Genomic DNA, 17,260 nt, shown 5'->3' with positions numbered 1-17,260 from the left:
CTTGGACCTCAGAAAACACAGTGGACCAACACCAGCAGATGACATGGCAGCCCAAACCATCACTGACTGTGGAAACTTTACACTGGACTTCAAGCAACGTGGATTCTGTGCCTCTCCTCTCTTCCTCCAGACTCTGGGACCTTGATTTCCAAAGGAAAATGCAAAATTTACTTTCATCAGAGAACATAACTTTGGACCACTCAGCAGCAGTCCAGTCCTTTTTGTCTTTAGCCCAGGTGAGACGCTTCTGACACTGTGTGTTGTTCAAGAGTGGCTTGACACAAGGAATGCGACAGCTGAAACCCATGTCTTGCATACGTCTGTGCGTGGTGGTTCTTGAAGCACTGACTCCAGCTGCAATCCACTCTTTGTGAATCTCCCCCACATGTTTGAATGGGTTTTGTTTCACAATCCTCTCCAGGGTGCGGTTATCCCTATTGCTTGTACACTTTTTTCTACCACATCTTTTCCTTCCCTTGGCCTCTCTATTAATGTGCTTGGACACAGAGCTCTGAGAACAGCCAGCCTCTTTAGCAATGACATTTTGTGTCTTGCCCTCCTTGTGCAAGGTGTCAATGGTCATCTTTTGGACAGCTGTCAAGTCAGCAGTCTTCCCCATGATTGTGTAGCCTACAGAACTGGACTGAGACCATTTAAAGGCCTTTGCAGGTGTTATGAGTTAATTAGCTGATTGGTGTGTGGCACCAGGTATCTTCAATATTGAACCTTTTCAAAATATTCTAATTTTCTGAGATACTGATTTTGGGGTTTTCATTAGTTGTCAGTTATAATCATCAAAATTAAAAGGAATGAACACTTGAAATATATCAGTTTCACTTTTTGAATGGAATTACTGAAATAAATCAACATTTCGATCTTATTCTAATTATATGACCAGCACCTGTATGTAGCCTACCAAGTGACAGTGAAAGTCTCCATTGAAACTCAGATTAAAGATGAAAGTGAAAAATCACTGACTAGAGCTGCCACCACGGGGGTCTCCTAAAATGTGAGGACCTCATGACACAACCAAACATCTGCTGTCAGGCAATGGTCACAGGGCAGGATATTGATCAAGGGTGTTTTGGCCCTGGCACATAATAACAAGTTGACAGTTGATCACCTCTGTAATATGCAGAAACGGCCCACATCAGCTATGTTTTCTATTGGGAATCTCAACTCTTTCAGGTTGAGACTCACTGATCAAGCAGACTTTGTGGAGGTAAATTTTGGTGATAAAACATTAAGTTATGTTTACAGACAGAAAGCTGCAGAAAGAAGATGACTTGCAGCATCATTGGCTTCAAGCTGATGCAGCCAGCTGGCATCTTCGCACAGTCGGCTGTCGGTGAAGTCTGAGCTTTACTGGAGTTTATTTCCTCTGGCATAGGGTTTAAACCAATGAGGAGCAAGACAAACACATCACACGTTAGTGCAGTGATTCCCATCCAGAAGGAACTTGGAAAAATTGTGAAGCCCAGCTAATTTGAAAAAAATTTAAAATAGAAACTACGATTTGACAATATTTATCCACGTTTGTTTTTAGGAGGAAAAACACACAAGTAAGATTACAGATTTGTGTGATTCTGATCTTTATAGCTAGTGTCACAATAACAACAACCAACTATGGTAGTCTGCACAAGACTTGACTGTTTTCCACCAATCTGAGTCAATTGTAAGTTGATCAAGACTGCAGAAAGAGAATAGTTAGAAATAGACAACAAAAAGCTAAAAGTAGATATACTGTAAATGTTTGAAACAACCAGTAGCTGTCACTCCAAATGGCAGTATTACTCATGCAAACTAGGCCAAAACTACAAAAGAAATACCACTAAACAATACCATAAAGCCATCCCATTTGTCAGAGGGGCTGTGGGGGTACGTCAGACAAAAATCACTGGTCACTGATATTTTCATATGAAGAGGAAAAATACAGGACAGTGCTCCCTGAGTAAGAGTGCTTTAAATAGTAGTTGATATGGCATTGACATGATTACACAGCAGGCATTCAGGAGGCTTTGGTATCGTAATTTATTGAGAGAGTGAATAAGAGGAAAATGTGCAAATTGTCATTGTCAAGGTTTAAACCATCAGCACTGCAGTCAAGTATAATGACAATAATAATACAGCAAAACAAGCAGTAGCTGCCAATTACGCTTTACATCACTCAGGCATCGGTCCATCAGTGCAGATGTGCTATTTGTGTTTCCACGTGCTGTATGTGATGCTGTCGAATTCTGGTCTATTTAGCAGGCTTTTTATGAGGAAGGTCGTCATCACGGATAGAAACAGTAGAAGAAAAAACCTCCTAGAATCCAGAATTTGAGGGTATACTTTGCTTTCAAAACGTATGCATCTGTTTAAAAAAAATCAAGAAAGAAAGACAAAGAGAAAAGACAGTAACATGAGGCCAACAGTACACACTGTAAGCTGGTTCTGTCATTACAGCATCATGTTTTCTAACTACTTTAAGTGAGACGACACCACCATCAGGGAACATCCTTCACCCCCCCTCTAGACACAGAGTGGGGCCACTTCAGCCTCCAGACAGGCTCATGTGCCGTAATCCCACAAAGTCCTTTCAGTCACCGGGTAATCTGGCAGGCAGACGTCCCAGCAGAGGCCGCATATTCCCACGTTACATCTGTGGTGGTAGAGTGGGTAATTCCCAACTGATATCACCTTTTAATCGTTGCCAGGAAAAAGGGGATTTTAGATCTTGTGTGAGACGCAATAGTGCAAATCACTTTCTACAGTGTTCATTCGCTGATATGTATACCTACTGACAAACTAGTGCACTCCATAAAGAAGAGTGGGTCCCCCTGGTCCTAATATTTTAGTTGTCTACATGCTTCCAATGTTTTCACTTGTCAAAGTAGTCTTTTGTCAGACATGTCTCATCCATGTAGACCTGTGCTTTTGACCTTGTTAACCATACCACACTGCTACTTGTATGTGAGTCATATTTAATCTTCATCCTTAATCCAGCATTTCCAATCATATGACTCGCTGCTGTTTACAAGCATTGTATATTAAGTGCAGCTATGTTGCCATAAGTATTAGATACAGTAGGTGATTCACTGTTTTACGGAACAAGTGTTTCTAGAAATAGAAGGATATGCATCATAAATTCTACATCCCCTTTATTAATATTAATGGCAAGACTAAGGGTCTACAGCCACGCTAACAGCTCTGTGAGGCTGCACTTTGCTTTGAGCTAAATGTTAACATATCAGCATAATGTTATCAGCATGCTAAAATGCTGAAATGACAATGCCAACATGCTGAATTTTAGCGGACAATTTTTCCATTTTAAACTTTTAAGTTTAGCATGCTAGCTAGCACTAAACACAAGCACGTAGCATTGCTGAGACTGCCAATGGGAATTTCTTTAATTTTGCAGTTGGGCCTGTTTGGTCATAAATCAAAGTGTTGGACAAATTCACATTTGGACCTGATGATGGTTTAAGGAATCATCAAAGTGACTGCAGTTCTTCCTGAGGGAGATATGAATGTGTACCAAATTTCAAGTAGTTGTCGAGACAAATCACTCAAAACCACAAAATACGTATTTTTTTGACAATTCAATCAAAACCCCTGACCTTATGGTGGTACTAGAGAATCAGTCGTTGAGACATTTCAGTTTGGACAAATGCAGTGGACTGACCGACCAACTGACATTTAGCTACTGGCTAAATAACCAAGGTCATATGCTGACAATCATATGATCGAAGTATTGTGAATACCCCCAACCTTGTCTAGTTCATGAATTAAACTGACTCAGTTAAAATGCATATATTCTCATAATTCACCTCTTAATAGTTTAAATAACAGGAAAGAAACATGATTATTGCTTGTGGCGTTTAATAAGCACTTTTTAGCTTGAAAGTGCTGAAAAAAAACCAATTTAGCATATAAAACAAACATTGCCCTCTTTTTGTACAGCAGACAGAAAAAAATAGCACTGAAAAAGACCCAGACCTACATGTACAGTTTCACCAAACACTTTACAAGTATCATTTTGCAATATCAAACACCCTCTAGCACCAGTGGCTGCAGCAAATAAAACATTTTAACTTCACATCTAGACTTTGCTGTAGGAGGAACTGAACCGATAGTTTGAGTATGACGGGGCATTTGCGGCATCAGTGGAGGCTGCAGGAAGCAGCAGCAGGCCTGTGCTGATGTCTTTCTTACACAGATCCATCGCCTGCTTGTATGATATCTTCTCTTTAGTGATGGGGTCTACCAGCTCTTTTGTGAAGGAAGCTTCATCTTGCAGCTCTTTTGCTGTTGTGCTGTCGATCAGATTTTTGGCGAGAGCTTCTTGGACAGTGAGGCGGCCTGCTTTAGAGGGATCCACCAGCCCACCGGTCAGGTGCTGCGCCTCCATGTACCTCCTGGCGTTTTCTTGGGGAATATACCCTTTCTGTGCTGCTTGTCCCACTGCAAGACGCTCTTTGGTCACGGGATCCTCGACTCCAGTGAAAGCCTTCTGGGCATTCAAAAGCTTATACATGTGACCCGTGTCAATAAGGCCATGTTCAGCTGCCTTGTGGACAGACAGTTTGTCCTTTTTGGCGAGATCTACTATTCCACCGGAGGCTGCCTGTGCCTCCAGCAGCTTCAGAGCTGTGTCGGCGTCAATGAGTTTGCGGGTCAGGGCACTTCTCACAGACATGCGGCTTTCAGTGGTGGTGTCAAAAATACCAGAGATGGGGAAATATTCATCACCTGCTGAAGGACTGAGGTTGTTCGAACTGCTACTATGAGTGTTGAGGCTGGTGTAGGAGGACCTCAGGGAGGATGGCATGGAGTTCAAACCGCCACTTTGTTGAGTGTTGAGGCTGGTGTAGGAGGACCTCAGGGTGGATGGCATGGAGTTCAAACCGCCACTTTGTTGAGTGTTGAGGCTGGTGTAGGAGGACCTCAGGGTGGATGGCATGGAGTTCAAACCGCCACTTTGTTGAGTGTTGAGGCTGGTGTAGGAGGACCTCAGGGTGGATGGCATGGAGTTCAAACCGCCACTTTGTTGAGTGTTGAGGCTGGTGTAGGAGGACCTCAGGGTGGATGGCATGGAGTTCAAACCGCCACTTTGTTGAGTGTTGAGGCTGGTGTAGGAGGACCTCAGGGTGGATGGCATGGAGTTCAAACCGCCACTTTGTTGAGTGTTGAGGCTGGTGTAGGAGGACCTCAGGGTGGATGGCATGGAGTTCAAACCGCCACTTTGTTGAGTGTTGAGGCTGGTGTAGGAGGACCTCAGGGTGGATGGCATGGAGTTCAAACCGCCACTTTGTTGAGTGTTGAGGCTGGTGTAGGAGGACCTCAGGGTGGATGGCATGGAGTTCAAACCGCCACTTTGTTGAGTGTTGAGGCTGGTGTAGGAGGACCTCAGGGTGGATGGCATGGAGTTCAAACCGCCACTTTGTTGAGTGTTGAGGCTGGTGTAGGAGGACCTCAGGGTGGATGGCATGGAGTTCAAACCGCCACTTTGTTGAGTGTTGAGGCTGGTGTAGGAGGACCTCAGGGAGGATGGCATGGAGTTCAAAGAAGAGGTTGGGGCGGGTTTGGTGGGTGATCTCGGGGCTGTTACTTGAGGAATATAGGGCTTTCTGGTTTCCCCTATAACAAGGAGTGCAAACTCAGAAATGTGCATTTTCCCTTCCTTGTAGCGGCTCACGTCATGCTGGGTCAAGCGACCTTCCCTCAGAGCATCCTTGACAGAGTACTGCTTCCCACTTTTGCGATCCTGCAGAATTGTTACATCCCCTTCAGGGCCAGTTGAAGTGATTTCCTCCCAGTCGCACTCCAACTCTGACAGGTGGATGTACTGGCTGCGATCAATTAGCCCCTGCAAGTAGGCATCATAGGGTGACATGTCTTTACCAGTTTCTGGATCCATGATGGTGATCTTTGTGGAAAGATTTGTCTCTCTGGTGTGAGTTTCAGCCTGGTCCTCTTTCTTAATGCTGGTCTGCAGCTCAGTGATGAGTGTGTCTCTCTGGTGTATTTTGTCTTTTTCATTTAGGATTTCTTTCTCCAGCTGTTGCACTTGAGAGGATGATTTAAGACTCCTCTGCCGTGCCATCTGGTTTCTCTCACTCATCAGCTTGGACTGTTGCTGGAAGGTAATGCTGATGCTCTGTCTTTGAGACTCTAGCATTTTGAGCTGTTTGAAGAGATCCTCCTTCTCTCTCTGCAGAGCATCTCTGTTGGCGATGACAGCGGTCTCCTCCTGAGAAGTCACAGACTTCGATGTCTGCAGATGGGTCATTTTGATGTTGATGTTCTGAATGTCATCCTCCTGGTTGCGCCTGAGATTTCTCTCCTGCGTTACCAACTCTCTTAGATGTTCCCTTTCAGCCTCCACTGCTGGGTCTTTCTCTACCCGAACAACTTCTCTGTAAACAACTTTCTCAACTGACTTCTCCTTTTGCAGAATTTCCAACTTGATCTTAAGGTTGCGGATTTCTCTCTCTAGACGATTGATATTGGTGCCCTCAGTCTCCAATTCGACACGTATATCATCACTAAGTTTTTCCAGCTTAGGGTCCCTCTCCACTTTCAAGACCTCCTCAATGACAATCTTTTCCTCAACGGGCGGCGGAGCATTTTCCAGTTCAAGAATGCGAGATTTGATTTGCCTGAGCTCTGACTCTACTTTAATCTTCTTCTGACGTTCATCCATCTGAGCCAGGGCCTTCTCTTTTTCTTGAACCAGGGCTCTGAGCTGTCTGACCTCTAATTCGAGTTTTCTACGGGCTTTCAATTCATCATCCAGGGTCTTGTTCAACTTTTCATGCTCCAGGATCTGCTTGGGGTCCTTCTGAAGGCGCACTACTTCCTGCATTACAATCTTCTCTTCTGGCTTCTGCCTTTCAAGGACAATGTATTGGTTCTGGAGGTCAAAGAGATTCTCCTCCACACTGCGCCGTTGCTGAATCTCTTCTCTTACATTCCTCCGAAGTCTGTCAGCCTCTTTCTCAAGAAGAGGATCATCCTCATATTTGATGACCTCTTTATTGACTAGCTTGGTCTCCACCTTGGATTTTTCAGCTTTCAACTCATCTCTTTCTTTACGAAGGCGTGTCAGCAGCTCTAGGGTGGTGTCATAGTTGACTTGCAGACGGGAAACTTGGTTGTTCAGCCTTTGCAATTCCCTGATGACTTCTGGACTTTTTTCTTCTTTGATCACCTCCTGCGTCACCTCCTTGTACTCCACTTGAGGTTTCTGAGCACGCAGGGTAGTCAGATTCTCTATCACAGTGGTGATTTCCTTCTCCAGGTCTGCACGGTTACGGCTCAAATCCTGCAGCTCTTTCCTCAGACGCACCAGCATGACTTCTGTCTCAGGATCAACTCTATAGATCTCATTGAGGATCTCCTTGACCTCGACCTTTGCCCTGAGCTTGTCCACTTCACCATAACGGAGCTGAAGGGTGGTCAGGTCCTTCATCAAGATAGCATTCTCATTGTTCTCCTCTTCCAAGGCCATTCGTAGTTTCCGCGACTCTTCAAGCATTTCTGGATCTTGCTGTACTTGCTTCACAACCTTGGTGACTATCTTGGGTTCAATGGTGGGAATGACCCTCTCTAGTGTGTTTATTTGGCTCCTTGTTCTAAAAATGTTATCGTTGAGAGACTTGCACCGGGATTCCTCTTCCGCAATATCATTCTGGAACGTGAGAACAGCTTTCAGCATCTTCGGATCCTTTTCGAGCCTCACCACTTCTTTCTTAACAACCGTCTCCCTGATTTTTGGTTTCTGCTGAGACAAAAGCGTGAGCTCAGTTTTCACATGAACTGCCTCGGTTTCTCTCGTTTGAAGCTCCAGTCGTATCGCCTGCATCTCTTCTCTAATCCTGGCAGCTTCTTTGTCAAGCTGCGGGTCTCTCTCATATTCAGTCAAAACCTTGGTGACCATTTGTGGTTCGATTCTGGACAGCTGTATTTCCAGTTTGAGAATCTTGTCATTGATCATTTCTAACTCTGAATGGGTTCTTGACCTCTTCAATGCTTCATCCTGGATCCGAGTTTTCAGGGACTGTAGTTCCACCTCCACTTTTGGGTCACGGTAGTATTCCACTACCTCCTTCTCCTCCAACCTCTCCACCCCCCTCCTGCTCCTTAGAGACACAAACCTCTTCCGGTATGTTTCCAGTTCTTTTTCAGCATGTAAGCGCCTCTCAACCTCCTCGCTTAATTCATTTTTAAGACTATCACTCTCCTCCAGGTCCTTCTTCTGGCTCTGTAGCTGCAGCTGCTGATTGACGACTACCTGACTAATTTTCTCTTCATTCTGCTCATGAATAAAAGGACAAAGGAGAGAAAGCGTCGCTTCAGAACAACTGCCAATGATCATTTTGGGGGGGAAACACAAGAAATAAGTCTATTATTACATGAGTGTTGTTGATCTAATTTTGATTTCATAATATCATACCTGGGCCTTGATGTTCTTCGCAATCCCCAACTGCTTGAGCAGCTGGTCATTTTCTGCAGACGCCTCAGAGAAACGGTTCAGTAGATCTTTCTCCTATAGTTGAAGCAGAAAGCAAAGAATTTGAAGACAACCGATTGAAAATTTTAGAGAAAACATAGAGAAATGTCATGAGATCTTAGTCTTTAGTTGATTGTCTATAACCTTTGTCTGTATAGACTGAGCCATAGATATTTGACGTTTCTTTAGGATTGGTTCATCATAATCATCATCACCGTCATCACCGTCATCATTCAGAGTGCCACGGTACGTGTTTGACTTAACCTCATACTCCTGAAAGGAAATATATTTATACAATAAATGAATTAAGTACTTGAAGTGTATACCTAATCTACCGTAAGTTAGGTTAAGTTGCAAATGGTAAATGAGAATAATCATATTCTCTGAACTCACATTTAAGATGCTCTGCAGATCACGGGAAAGGAACTTGAGATTGTCTAAATCACCTGATTTCCTCTTGATATCCTCCATCACTTTCTAAACAAGACATGTAACGCAAAAACAGCAGCTGATAAGACAACGTAGTGTTATGATATTGTTGAAAGAGACTTGAGTTAGTTTTTAGACAGAAGTTGGAGACAGGTTGATGTATATAAAGAAACACTTCCACTCACCTTCTGAGAGTTCTGCTTGGCTGTTATCTGTGCCACATCATCAGTCGGTTTGATCGTATTATTGGGCAAATTGACCAAGAAGAAATCCAGTGACTGAACAGCATTCTCGAAATCTTTTTTTTTATTGATTGCTTCCTGTGTGAGTGCAACCCTAAAGCAAAATACAAAAAATACTCCTCATCACTAATGAAATGTTTCCATTTTTATATAAAATCATATTTGTCAGGATGTCAAGTCAAAAAACACACGGGCACATTTACAACAATGCCTGAATGTGTTTTTCACTCACTTTTCCTGGAGCTGATTATTGATGTTCGTGTAGCGGTTTTTCAGCTGTTTCACAACATTCTCCTGGCGGCGGATATCAGGACAGTATTCATTGAAACTCCGCTGCAGGGAGCTGCATGCTTGCTCTGTCAGGTCCAAGTCTTTGCTTAATTTATTCAACTCATCCTTCTTTGAGGCGACCTCCATACGCACAACCTATTTGGCATAAGGAGAAAGAACAGAGAGATTAAACAAAAAACACAACAGGATTTGAAGTTGTGAATTCTTTGACAGTTCTGGTTGCATTATACAGTACAGCACCTGCAGCTGTTGGTTGCGACCCGGGAGGGCATTAGGTTGATCGAGGATGTTGCCATCTTTAGCGAGTTGCTGCTCAAAACCAGAGACCATGCCGTCCACGTTCTGCGCCTGCTTCTCAAGAAACATGGAGGCTGTCGCTCTGGTTAAGAGGAGAGAAACACAGGAGGTAATGACAAAATAAAAATGTGTACACATAGATGTGCATATGGAAGCCCTGAGAGGCAAGTGAAAAAAAACCTCCTCTCATCCAAAATGTCATCCATTTATGAAGTCTGATCCAAGTTATTTTCTCTCCAGCGTTTAGGACTTAAGAACAGGTGAAAAAATGGTTTGGTCTAAGTTCCTTAAATTATTCTTTTTCATCTGTGAAAATAAAAGTTTTACCAGGACAATTTTTCTAGTTACTGTTTTATAATCTGTGAGAACATGTTTTTATTGCTGTAATACTCTTTTCGTCCACAAGAGGCAGAAGTGCACCACCACTTAATAGAACATTAATTTATTCTTCCCGGTGAATTTAAATTTCTCCATGCACTCTAAACACAAGACATATATGGCGTGTTATGTAACATTACTGTCATAGATTTTTTTAAAGGAATGTAGAAAAATTATGCTAGTAAAACCTTTTTCCCCCCTTGTTCATGAACAATGGAGAGAAAATATTCAGGACATCTGTATGTGCTACTTGCCTACTAGTAACAGTAGCAGGGAAGAGTGGAAAAGAGTCATGAAGCCCATTAACTGATGCAATATTCACCTAAAGTTTGGTAACATTAGCCAGCGTAAGTGAACGTATTGAATTGAGCAGGGATGTGTTTTATTGCTTATGTGAAGAAAACTTTGTAAGAGGAAAAATGTGTTATTTCTTTTGCATCTATGTTTTTAAAAACACTGCACTGTGTTATAATCCCATCTTCTTACTTTTTATTATAAAGATCGATGAGGGTGTTGATGTCATCAATCTTGTTGTTGGTAGCACTGAGTTTGGGGGGCAGGGTGGAGGCAATGGGTCCCAGGGGTTTCTTGGCCAGAATGGGCTCCATCTCTCTCTGGACCGCAGCCTTCTTAGACTCCAGCTTTCTCACTGTCTGAGCACATTTCTGGAGGGCAACACATATGGTGTTAGTGATCACAACGAGACAGACACGTGTTAACTTTATTGGAAAATAAATAAGATGATGAAACTGTGACATCGGTCATATAATTAAAGCATGATGTTCTTGATCACCTCGTGGTCTTGCAGCCTGTTCGCCAGGTCTTGTGTGGGGTTACGGTTGTCTAGCGGGGTTCTGAGTCGACTCAGGATTTCTTTTTGGCTCTGATCCAGGTCTCTGTTGAGCTTGTCTATTTCACTGGCGAGCTCTGTAGTTCTTGGATTCTCTGGAATACTCTTTTCAGTGGCTGAGGAGGAGCAGAGACAATAATTCCACACTGAAAAGTTAGATACACCAAATATTCATGGTCTTCTAGCAAGGGGAAACAATTTAAGAGTGTTCTGTTAAAATGTTTTCCTTCCCACCTGCCTTCTGAGGGTGATCCATCTCCACGGCAGGGTTCTTCAAGGAGGCCATGAGTGCAGATCTACGGCTCTTTAAGTCCATCAGCGCTCTGTCCAGACTAGAGACAAACAGACACACAATGTTTCATTAAAACCCATCACAGGCTTTGTCTCTGTTGTAATCACATAAAAAAACTATGGAAGGAAAACATTCTGTTTGGTGAGTTTGTACCTGTTTACTTTCTCCAGGGCCTCAGCATCAGGTGGTGGGACCATGAAACATGCCCCAGGGAGGGTTCTGATCTTTCCATTGCTGCCCTGAAGCTCCCAGTTGTTATTATCAGAGTTGGACTTCAGGTTTAGCTTCTCACCACGTCTCACTGTGTCCTGAAACACACAGAGAAGATGATAAAATAAAGATGATTTGTATCCATTCTGTTTTTATAAGAAAACCTGTAAACTGCTGATCACATCCCACCTCTTCATCTCTCCAGTCACACAGCGACACTGCAGTGGTGGGTTTCGTGGGCTTGATTCGCCGTAACTTCAGAGGCACGACGTTGCTGCTGAGCTCCCTGAGTGCAGCCAGGCGCTGCTCATTCCTCATAACTGCTGGTTCATCTCCCTGAAAGTATTACTGAATTAGAACTGAAGCAACACAAACAAAGATATACCGTGCTGTATGCCCAACTTTAGCATTTCTTGATTATCTAACCAGATTTAAAGCAGGTTGGATCTGCAAACTGACATCTTCAATTACCAGAGGCTTGTTCCAAGAAGCAGTGAACACCAAATCTGGAAAATGAAATTGTGTAAAAAGATCTGAGCTGTTATGTGTAATGTATTATGCTCTTATTTTTATATTTGAACAATGAGTGTTATGCATTTAGTGTTCAGACTTGGTCTCAGCTCCAAGGTTATGTAAGAGAGCTCCAGATGTGTCATAAGCCAGTTAGGACTGATCAGCAGAGGCAGCAGCCTATTTTGGAAATGTATGATGACAAGTTGACAAAAGGTACAACATGAAAAAGTTCATGGCTTCGATGGATTCATCATTAATACGATCGAATGTTCACATGTTAGCGTGGATCATTTAAAAGATGCTAATTAATAAAATGTTAAAATTATTAATTAAAATGATTTTAAACATATAAAATTGCCGGTATATTGGAAAGAAAATGTTTAATTTTTAGGTTGCAGTCTCGGTTTTGGAAAATAAAAATAATCATCTATTCTACATGACGGCCACAGATGGTGATTACTTACACTGGTTATACTTCTTTATCCCAAATAGCGTATATTGATTTTGTCAACATAGCTGTAGGGAAATTATCTTATATAAGCTTTCCTCTTGCATGCTACAGAATCCAGAAGCGTATATAATGTTGGATACAATGTATGATTGATGTAACACAGACCTGATATTAGACCCGCTCTTAGCTGATTAAGTGGTTGATGAAGGGCATTGTGGGTACATAATTGCATTAGGAGTCACTGCAGTCTGCACTAAAGAATCACACCAATAGCTTTGTTAAAAGTTACTTTTTTACGTTTTTCTTTATGTTTTTTTTGTTAACTTTTTCAGTCCATTTCTTAGTTTTAAACATACCGGCCCTGTTCTGGGCTTGACTCAAAAACCATATCCAGATAACACAGTAAACCTGCTTCTTGGAACAGACCCCTGCAAACTGCAAAAACTAAACAAATATTGTAAGTCAACAGAGGAGGTGAAGAACCTGAATGAACCATTTTGACTAAAACTTGTAGAACTGAACAGGGGACTTCTTACAATCTCACGGCACACAGACACCCCAAAGCAAACTCTGAGGTCATATTTATTAAAGTGACAAAAGTGACATTTTATACTTAAGTAAAAGATAGATGTATAAATCCTTCACCTTTACCGCTACTTGCAGATGTATGTATATAACCTATTATATAATATTTTTTAGAAATACTCCTCCAGAGGCCACCTAACCTATTGTAAATAATATAATATACATGTTCAAGATGAATAATATGTATGTATAATGCAGAATAGGGATGTTTCAGCCTACTATTTGCAATTTGATGTGAACACTTGTGAAATGTTAGACCATTTATAACTTATTTTTGATTGATTTTATCAAACAACACAAATAAAGTTGGCATTGATTTGGTCACTTTCCATGCATCCTCACTGTCTGCACTTGCCAAAATGGAACTAAATTCTTATTATTATTTGTTCTCAGATGTACCCCCTCTTCTGCCTTTTTTGTTTCAGCCAATTTCCATTATTTTGTTCTAATTTTTAATTTCTAATATTTGCAACTTGAGATATTAAAGATTGACACATAAAATTAACTTTAAAATGATAGAGGTTTTGTAGAATAACATTTCACTGCTGCATGCTGCAGGTTTCCATACTTTTTAAATACTTTCTAGTGGGGCTGAGCAATCTCTAATTGCGATTATTTTGACTGACATGGCAATATGATATGCAATACTAGGAGGAATGATCATTTTTACATGATTATTCTCATTTTCATTAAATATTAAAATGCCATGATGTAATTTTTGCAAGGATCTGTACCAAACAAAGGTGTTTCCTTAAGTCTCTAGGACATGATGTGTAGGTCAGGACATCTCCGCAGCACGCCAATATTTAATTTAAAATGGTATTTTGACACACATATAATCTTTAACAAATATTGCACCTCCTGCGATTTGAAAATTGCATTGTATAAGAAAACACAATTGTACCTTCAGTGTCAACAAAACCTCAGGGTTGCTCTTGTTGCCCAGAGACTTTGGGTCCAAAGAGGAATTGAGTCTCTCCAGCGACTCAGACAACGTCTCTGCATCCAGCTGGAACTGTACAGAACAAATCGTCACTTCTCAACAATGAGCTTTGGTGAACTGGTGGATTTCATAGAAGAAATCTTATGACAGTCAGCCGTAACGTGGTTCACTCAGAGGCTCTCTACCTTCTTGTATTCTTCTACGTTGTCCAGGTGTATTTCCTGTGCTAGACACAAGTTGAGGAAGGCTTGCCACTCAGCTTGCAGAGCGTCTCTGTGTGCCTGGCAAAAACAATCACCTCAGTTAGATTTTATCATGATCTGTTCAGTTTGATTCATTCAATTTAAGTGAATGTAACAAATCCTAACTCATACCATTATGTTGAGTACTATGGTGATTTATCACACTTATACAGATGCAATGTGTTTTTAATGTCACACAGCTGACAGATGTACCTTTATTGTTGGGCTGCCAGGGTGTTTCATTTGAACAAGACGATCTCCTTCTGCCTGCAGCTGGTTGATCTCATTCTCGTGTGCTAGCAGTGCATTATTTTTGAATTTCTGTATATAAAGAGAAAGAACACAAAGTGCAATGTATTAAACATGACAGTGTATTTAAATCAAATTCTCCCAGCAGCTAAGCAGTCACTATGTACCATACTAGTTACACCATTTGAGTCCCAAGCTGGTGCAGCAGGCTCCTACAAGATTATGCTTGAAGGCAAGCTGACAAACAAACTTTTAAGTCCCCTTTCCCTCTCCGCCCAGCACCTGCCTCTGATCACAAGACAACGGAAATGAAAAAATCGGTAGCCACATCTGCAAATAATGACATCAACATCAGGTACAGCCTGTCGATGTCCCCTCACCTCATACTCCATGCGGACGCCTGGGGGGTCGACCATGCGATCACTCCAGTCTCTCTGGAGGATCCTATCCTGCTGGCCAGACAAGTAGACGAGCTCTTTACTGCAGCTCTGCATGTACTCGTACAGAGAGGCCAGGTGGGCTCGTCTCTGCTTAGAGCTCTCCTGCAGAACAAACAATACGCATGTCAGATGTAATACACATAGAATAATCGCGTCCCTTTGTATTTCACCGAACTCCTTCAAGCAACACAAGTCACACATTGAAGCCTGAGAGTGAAAGAAAAATAACTCACCAAAAGTTTAGCATATTTCTCTTTGAAGGCGGCGTACTGCTCCTGTGAACAAAGAAGATAGTGATACAGGTGAATGACTGATCCTGCGTGTAGTCCTGCGGCGAGCATGTATGTACTGTTGTGTGCCGTTACCTGTGAAGTGGTAGAGCTGGGGTTCAGCTGGGTGCTATAGGCTTCAATCGCCTGGTGCAGAATGTTATGTGCTGCAATCTGCTTCTCTACATCAGGCCGGCTGGGCCCATATGACCCTGAATTTAACTGTTTCTGTAAATGACAGGAGTACAAACCTGTGACGCTTGCTGATCATGAAGATGTTTCGCTTCTGAAACCTAAGATTGACCTACAGCTTGAACTGACCATTTTTTCATCCAGCAGAGGACCCCAGTCAATCTTTGGCGTCAGGTCCAAATCTTGAACCTGGCCATACAGTTCCCTGTAGGTGGCGCAATCATTCACCCAGCGATCATGCAGATTTCTCACACTGCAAAAAGGGAGACACCAAAGTATTCCAGTCATGTGTAAGCGGACGGGTGGAGCGCAGTAAAAGGGAATGTGGAATTGACACTCTCTGGCTAGCGTCTTTCGACAGTATGTGACAAATCAGGTTTTAGGCGTGTGTGTTGGTATTAGTCTGTGACACTCCAGAATAAACTCACTCTCCCTCTATCTCAGCAGCCTGCGGGTGCTGCAGCTTCTTGGACTTGTCCACGTCCATGAAGAGATCCTTCAGCAGGCCCTCAGCCTCGGCCAGGTTGTCTGCGTTCACCTTCTGGTGGATCAGGGGCAGATTCTTCCCATCACGCTCTGTGTCCTACACAAGCAGCCAAAGGAGTGTCAGACTTTTTTTCATCTCCAGGAGTTGCACCGATCATGTCTGAGCTTATCTGATTTTGATATATAGATATATAGTTTATAATTTTTCTATATAACATTTGCTTTTTGTGAGTAGAATAAAGGGAACTACAACTTCATCTCGTTATACAACCCTGTGTTGTAAAATTACAAATAAATCTACCTTGTAACTTGTAAAAGCTTGAAGTGTTATTGAATTGTTTTCGAATTGATTTGATTTATCAAATGGTATCAAAATCTGGAAATCATATCACAATTGTTCCAGGTGTCCGAGTGCTGAACACGCTGATTAATGACATGGAATTAGTTCTGGAGGGTATTTCTTCCAAAGCTGTTTTAATACAGAAGGGCCAACTCCCTGTGTAAATGTATGTTCAATATAACTAAAACAAAGAACAAAAGAAAGAAAAACACTTTCATACTTGTGACTTGACTCAAAACACCAATTCCTCCCACAGAAATGACCTTCATTTCCACCCCAACAACAGCATGTTGGTCAAAGAAACTTGTAAATTCAGGCTTTATTGCTGAGACTTTCTGGTTCAAATTAAGCTACTGTTAATGCAGTCAAGTCATGAGTCTTTATTTTCCTGATCCCAGTCTGGTTCAAGTCTCAAAGGCTCTGGTGTATGTGGACTTCTTACCAAAGCCAGCAGCTCCTCTGATCGCAGGATATTCTTCTCCACTTGGTCTGCATTCTTCTGCATGCGAGAAATCAGCACAGCCAGGTCAGTGGCCTGACTCCTGAGTAAAGACACAGACAGATGATGGTCAACATCCCCCAAAGACATAAATCTGTGCAGAATCGTGACAAGGAAAACAGTATTGGTAGAAAGTATTAAGCGATGCTCTTGTTACTGTATTTTTATTAGATCTTTATTTTGGTGAGCAACTACTTTGGGAAAACAAGATTTACAGAACAGCCCACAGTTATGTTGTTATGGTTTGAGCCTTTCTGAGAAAGCTCACCACTTAGGTCAAGTTCACCGCATTTCAGAGGAAAGTATTGAGAACTTTTACTTAAAAGCAGTAAGAAGATTGCTTCTCTTGATCAACACAATTCTTCACTGGCATGTCACCCATAAACTCTTTCTGAAGACTTGTTTGGACTCTGGCTTTTTGTCTGTCATTCCTCCTCCGCTGTGATAAGAAAGTCAACAATTTATTCTGACACACCCGGATCAGGACCCAGGGAACCCCCCCCCCCCCCCCCCCCCCCCCCCCCCCCCCCCCCCCCCCCCCCCCCCCCCCCCCCCCCCCCCCCCC

The 17,260-nt window shown here is 42.4% G+C and overlaps 1 protein-coding gene across 3 annotated transcripts in view; it reads right to left on the bottom strand.

Moving 5' to 3' along the window:
• Positions 1-3,853: 3,853 nt before the first annotated feature.
• The window catches only part of evplb (envoplakin b), a 17,723-nt gene continuing 4,316 nt past the window's right edge, over positions 3,854-17,260 (bottom strand). For 2 of the 3 annotated variants that reach the window (XM_046043559.1, XM_046043558.1), the window contains exons 2-22: positions 16,639-16,738; positions 15,799-15,953; positions 15,500-15,623; positions 15,275-15,406; positions 15,143-15,184; positions 14,850-15,011; positions 14,434-14,541; positions 14,164-14,259; positions 13,940-14,050; positions 11,676-11,822; positions 11,430-11,584; positions 11,219-11,316; positions 10,928-11,100; positions 10,621-10,799; positions 9,700-9,838; positions 9,401-9,594; positions 9,112-9,262; positions 8,891-8,974; positions 8,642-8,770; positions 8,441-8,533; positions 3,854-8,299 (exon numbers count right to left, since the gene is read on the bottom strand). In XM_046043559.1, the coding sequence (XP_045899515.1) occupies positions 4,085-8,299; positions 8,441-8,533; positions 8,642-8,770; positions 8,891-8,974; positions 9,112-9,262; positions 9,401-9,594; positions 9,700-9,838; positions 10,621-10,799; positions 10,928-11,100; positions 11,219-11,316; positions 11,430-11,584; positions 11,676-11,822; positions 13,940-14,050; positions 14,164-14,259; positions 14,434-14,541; positions 14,850-15,011; positions 15,143-15,184; positions 15,275-15,406; positions 15,500-15,623; positions 15,799-15,953; positions 16,639-16,738 (6,787 nt within the window). In that variant the 3' untranslated portion in view covers positions 3,854-4,084. The remainder of the gene's footprint in view (positions 8,300-8,440; positions 8,534-8,641; positions 8,771-8,890; positions 8,975-9,111; positions 9,263-9,400; positions 9,595-9,699; positions 9,839-10,620; positions 10,800-10,927; positions 11,101-11,218; positions 11,317-11,429; positions 11,585-11,675; positions 11,823-13,939; positions 14,051-14,163; positions 14,260-14,433; positions 14,542-14,849; positions 15,012-15,142; positions 15,185-15,274; positions 15,407-15,499; positions 15,624-15,798; positions 15,954-16,638; positions 16,739-17,260) is intronic. The other variant, XM_046043560.1, reaches the window with a different exon arrangement.

The sequence above is a fragment of the Micropterus dolomieu genome, linkage group LG02, assembly GCF_021292245.1.
Source record: "Micropterus dolomieu isolate WLL.071019.BEF.003 ecotype Adirondacks linkage group LG02, ASM2129224v1, whole genome shotgun sequence".
Taxonomy (NCBI): Eukaryota; Metazoa; Chordata; class Actinopteri; order Centrarchiformes; family Centrarchidae; genus Micropterus; species Micropterus dolomieu.
Note: the sequence above shows the minus strand (reverse complement) of the source record. Positions and strands in the feature narration are given on the sequence as shown.